This window comes from Cucumis sativus, chromosome 1 (assembly GCF_000004075.3).
Source record: "Cucumis sativus cultivar 9930 chromosome 1, Cucumber_9930_V3, whole genome shotgun sequence".
In the NCBI taxonomy this organism is placed as follows: domain Eukaryota; kingdom Viridiplantae; phylum Streptophyta; class Magnoliopsida; order Cucurbitales; family Cucurbitaceae; genus Cucumis; species Cucumis sativus.
In genome coordinates this window covers 31816710-31821868 of record NC_026655.2, presented here as the reverse complement: position 1 = coordinate 31821868, position 5159 = coordinate 31816710, and the positions used below count along the sequence as shown (strand labels likewise).

Here is a 5159-nt window from a genome sequence, read left to right as displayed (position 1 = left end):
AAAAAAAAAGGAAATATTTCCTTGCGGAAAATCCCCTACCTCGTTCCCTACAAAGAAATTGGTAGGGATTGAGAATGGGATAGGGGGTGGAGACGAGGACGGGGAGTGGCATTCTCAACCCCACCTTGTCTCGTGAATATCTTACTTACAGATGTTATCAATAATATCCTTTTGTTGCTATCACTGGTAGATATTATAAGTGATAGCAATAGAAGAATATCGTTGATAGTAGCTATAAAAAATATCAATTGATAGCCTAATTAAACCCCATAAATTCAAAATTGATATGTTTAACCAATGAGATATCACTTATAAAAAATATCCTTATAATGATATCGCTTATAGTTGCTATCAACGATATCCCTCTAATGCAATCATTGATAGATAATGTTAGTGATATCATTTTACGTTGATAACAATATAGAAAAATTATTTATAAATATAACTATCAGGAATATCAATTAATAGCAATACCGCTGACGATAGAAATTGTCAGCAATAGTAACTAATATCACATTTCTCAAATTGAAACCTATCAATAATAACAGTTACTATAAGAAATTTTGGCTCTCCTGATGACTATTCTGACCATCGCTAGATATGGTATCTCCGGACACAAACTAATTTATTTATTAATTTCCTACTTTTAAGCTTTTCCAAACTTTTTTGGACCCCGTTTGTTCAGATTCTTTTAGGTACAGGTGTTCTGATACCATAATATTTTTATTGAATATTGGTATATTTCATTGATATTAACAAGATATTTCAAGTATAATTATACCCAAAGTACTTTACTTAAGGAAATAATATGCAAAATAAATACACAAGAATAATATTTTGCAAAGATACTCGAATTACTGCACTACAAAACACATATACAACACATCCAAATGTTCATATAATGCATTATTTTATATACAGTCCCAAGCACAAAAGTAAACATAAATCCACAGTGACATTTGCAAGAGGGGAAAAAAGATCCAAACTTTTGGAACATCGTTTTATATGTGACAAACTTAAGATTTATTTAAAACCGTGGGTAATAAAGTAAGAATTGGGTGACCCATGAAAAATCATGTAAATTTCTTACTCATAAATTTTGACCGAAGTTGTAAAAATGGGGTGACCAAACCCATTGGAAGAATGTCTAAAAGAAATGGCCGATAACTACACACATTCTTCACCAGTTCTATGTACAAGGGGAGTTGAATTATCATAAACACTGACACCGGCAAAAATGTCGCCAAATACAAAAAACTTACTGCCCACTTCATCTCCGTGGATTTCATCGTCAACACGACTGCTAGAGCAAATGCCATCATTGTACACGCGATAGAGAAAAACAACAACTGAAATCCTAACGACAATTTCATTGGTAATGTATGTCGAAAATCATCCATCCTAAACGACGAAGTCAAAATCGAGAGAAACATAACGACCGAGCAAAGTGATGTGGTGAGTCCAGCAATATCCATGACTGTGAACACCATGTACAAAGGTTGGGTGAGGAGGACAGGAGAGCCAGTTTTATCATTGAGACCACCAGGAACACTAAAAGCTGCTGCAAAGACAACAGTCGCAACTAGAACAGCAACGGCGGAGCAAGACTCGGAGGTTTTCTTGAGCCATTCTTTGGCACTGTCAAGCATTTTCTTGTGTGTTTCATCGAAGTATTCACGCGGTTTCCATCCAGCGTTGTTGTGGTGCGTGGCATATAGGGGAGGGACCATTTTATGGACGCGATCGAACCACATGAGCTCATGTTGAAGTTGTAGAGCCGGGCCATGGTGGTGTTGGTGAAGGAATTTAGTGATTCCAACCTGGTGCAATATTGTGAAACCCTTTACGTCGGTCCTTTTGACCAATCTAGCTATTACTAGTTTTTGACTCTCAAGCCAATCCAAAACCTTTTTTTGTCGATGCACAATGGCCATGTGTAGAATGTTTCTGTTATGGGCAGTCACGTAGTCGACTGCTTGCGGATCAACTTCGATGATTGTTTTGACGACCTCAATTATTCCCCTAGCCGTGGCTAGTAACAATGGCATCTCATGATGGTCCTTGTATATCATACTTTTATCATCTGCATTTTGGTCTTCTAAATATTGATCTCTAAAGATTGGAAGCAATTTAGTGTTCTCAGGGTGTTGTTTACATTGGAACCATGAATCATCTAAGTTTGCCAGCATCCAAACTAAGGTTACAACTGATTTATGTTTTTGCTTTTTCTTGTACAACTCTTCCCATTGTGGCCACCCTGTGAAAAGTTGCTGAATTTTCATATAACAATGATAATACAACCATAACTTTATTGCTATCTAATATTAATTTAGCCTTTTATTTTTAAAATTACATTCATGTTAACTCCTTAGTTTTCAAAATTATGACTTATAATTATCTTAAATTTCAATTTTAGAACTAATAAGTCCCCTGAAAATGTCTAATAATAGATGCATAAATTAAACTTTTAATTCAGTACATAAGAATCTCATATAACATATAAAAGTACTTAAAAGTTAACTATAATATAGATATAGTTATTTTTGTTTCTAGTTGAATCAAAATTTCAATTTTGCAGCCAATATATAGTTACATTATATATTTTTAAAGTTCAAGAATTATATACAATACAAATTGAAATGTTAATGGGTTAAAATTTTAATCTTATATAGAATTGTGCCCCTAATGTGTGAAATTTTGAATATGTCATATGTTAGCTAGTTATGTTCATTTTGGTGATGTTATACAATTTGAATGCTAGATCAATACATCGAAAATGATATTTATGATATGAACATGTGCCTCTATCTAAAATCCTACCATAATAATTTTTACATACTTAGATGTTGCTAGCTAAATTTTGTAATTACATCATGAATTAAGGTATAGAATTGAGATCTTTTGAAAAAGAAAAGAAAAGAAAAAACAAGAAGACTAATAAATAAGAATTGGGAAGAGGAGTGGACCTAATATGATGAGTCTCCAAAACAAGCACTTCAAACCATGTATAAAATATAGCCCTGCATGCCACACCAATAAACAGACTATTCTTTCAAGCATGGAAATTACCATGAGTTAATGAAGAAAGGGTCAAACAGATAAATGGGATTGCCCACAAAAACTTCCTACACAATCTTTTTTATTTTCACAACATACTACTCTATCATATATATAGATATGATTTATTTTATTTAATTAATTATTTGCAAATATAGATTCTTTTAACCAAATTTATTAATGGTCTCCATCACCCCTCCTCTAAAATATAAATTTAATTATATCTAACCATGGTGGTGATAACATTCTTTTAAACTCAAATATTTACGAAATAGAGTAAAATTTTAGATTCTATCTATGTATCATAGTTTATCGGTAATATCGAAAGAAATCGATAGAATTTTATTAGTGACTATTAATGTATTTAATTGATTAAATCTAAAATTTCGCTATAATTGTAAATAAATAAATTTACTTACAGCAATGCGAAGGGCGACAACAATTTGGGTTAGATCCCGCTTCCAAATCTTCATTCTTCGAATTTTTCGTAGTTGAACTTTTATGATTGTTGTCAAAAGATCCAAAATTACAAAATTTGTATTCGTAAATGTTCTTGTTTGGAAGCACTGCAATACAACAACAATAATAACAACGTTGAAAAAGAATAAAAAAAAGTATTGAAATCAAGAGCTATATGATTACAATATTATCTAAGTCTAGCACGATCGATTAACGCTAGAAAAATTTTTGTTATATTTTTTAATATTGTCTTTAACAGTTTTGCAATTTTAAAACTGGTTTTATAGAAAAATACAAAGATTATTAAATTAATCTTCACTAACCCATCATACATATATTTAATCAAAATGTTAGAAGCTGAAATTTTTAATTTTGAAGTGAATGTTTAACAAAAGTAGAAGAGAATGTATAAGTTTAAAGATTAAACTTGTAAACTAGGTAATGGTTAAGAAGCAATTGATGGGGTTATTGGTTATTAGTTAAGGGGTGAAAAGGAAATGAGAGTATTCTTACACCAGTAGACAAAACGCTCTACTAATGTCATAGCGAATCCACTCTCAAAAACATGGGGCATGTTTGCTAGCACCTGGAGAGCCGTCTCGTCCTGTGAATTCTTCATCTTCAACAACGACTCATCAAAATCTATCAACTTCCAAACCACCTCTGCAATTTCAAACCTCTCTATTATTTCATATTCTTTCCATTTTAAAAATATTTCAATAAATTTATTCAACTTTGTTACTTTACGTAGCAAACAATCTAAAATGAATCGAAGTCAGAAAGAGAAATTGAGTCAAACCAAAATTTTCACTTTGAATGGCGGCATGAATGATCGGAGCATCATCATGACCAGCAGTCCAATTGGAAGGAGAACGAGTATACGAATCTTCACAATTATCCAAAAGATATTCAACAATGTGAAACTGTCCATGTTTAGCAGCTCTATACAGCGGCGTTTCTCCATAAATGTTCTTCACCAACATATCCTTTTTCTTGTATTCAACTAGAAGCTTAACGGCTGCCAAGTTCCCGATCGTCGCAGCCTCGTGTAGCGGCGTGTTTCCCTCGTTGTTCTTCCAAAATACTTCTTCAGTTTCTTCTTTTTCTATATCTTCTTCTCTTTCCAATTTTGTCGCCAGCAATAATAGTGTCCTAGTTGGCTCTTCCCCACCGCTGTATGCCGCCAGATGCAATGCCGTGTCGTTCTGGCTCGTCACCGGAAATTGTAACTTTGACCTCACTTCTTCTTCGTTAGTAAATTCCTCTGCTGCTTTCTTCCATTGTTCTTTAATCACTGCTCTGTAACAATTTCGAGTCATCTTGAACATCCCTCTTTTCTCCTCCATTTTCCCTCTTTCTTCTTTCACTTCAACAAATAATTACTTACACACACGTAATAGTTTATTTATACACACACACACACACACACAAAATGGTTTTTTTTTTTCTCCCTTTCGTTTCCTTTGCTTTTGTTTTCTTCTCCATGTAATAAAGTTTGTATTCTTTTGTTTCTTTAGACACTTGCTTCAAATTGTTTAACAGAATTTGTTCCTTCTTCAAAACCACTTTTTCAAGGTATCACTTTATACTCTCTAACTTAAAGAGTAGGTATTGTTGTGATTTTGAAGAGACAAACAAAACAT

The 5159-nt window shown here is 32.9% G+C and overlaps 1 protein-coding gene across 3 annotated transcripts; it reads right to left on the bottom strand.

Annotated features, from left to right (window-relative positions):
* Nucleotides 1-874: 874 nt before the first annotated feature.
* Nucleotides 875-4941, bottom strand: LOC105434529. 3 transcript variants are annotated; one of them, XM_031880308.1, is made up of 5 exons: nucleotides 4316-4941; nucleotides 4030-4179; nucleotides 3477-3623; nucleotides 2967-3020; nucleotides 875-2257 (listed from the first exon to the last, which is right to left on the bottom strand). In XM_031880308.1, exons 1-5 carry the CDS (start codon nucleotides 4860-4862, stop codon nucleotides 1074-1076), a joined length of 2082 nt encoding a protein of 693 aa, XP_031736168.1. In that variant the 5' UTR covers nucleotides 4863-4941; the 3' UTR covers nucleotides 875-1073. The 3 variants fall into 3 exon arrangements, with proteins under 3 accessions (XP_031736168.1, XP_031736172.1, XP_031736173.1); XM_031880312.1 differs by having other exon boundaries at nucleotides 4328-4941; XM_031880313.1 differs by lacking the exon at nucleotides 2967-3020 and having other exon boundaries at nucleotides 4316-4940.
* Nucleotides 4942-5159: the final 218 nt, after the last annotated feature.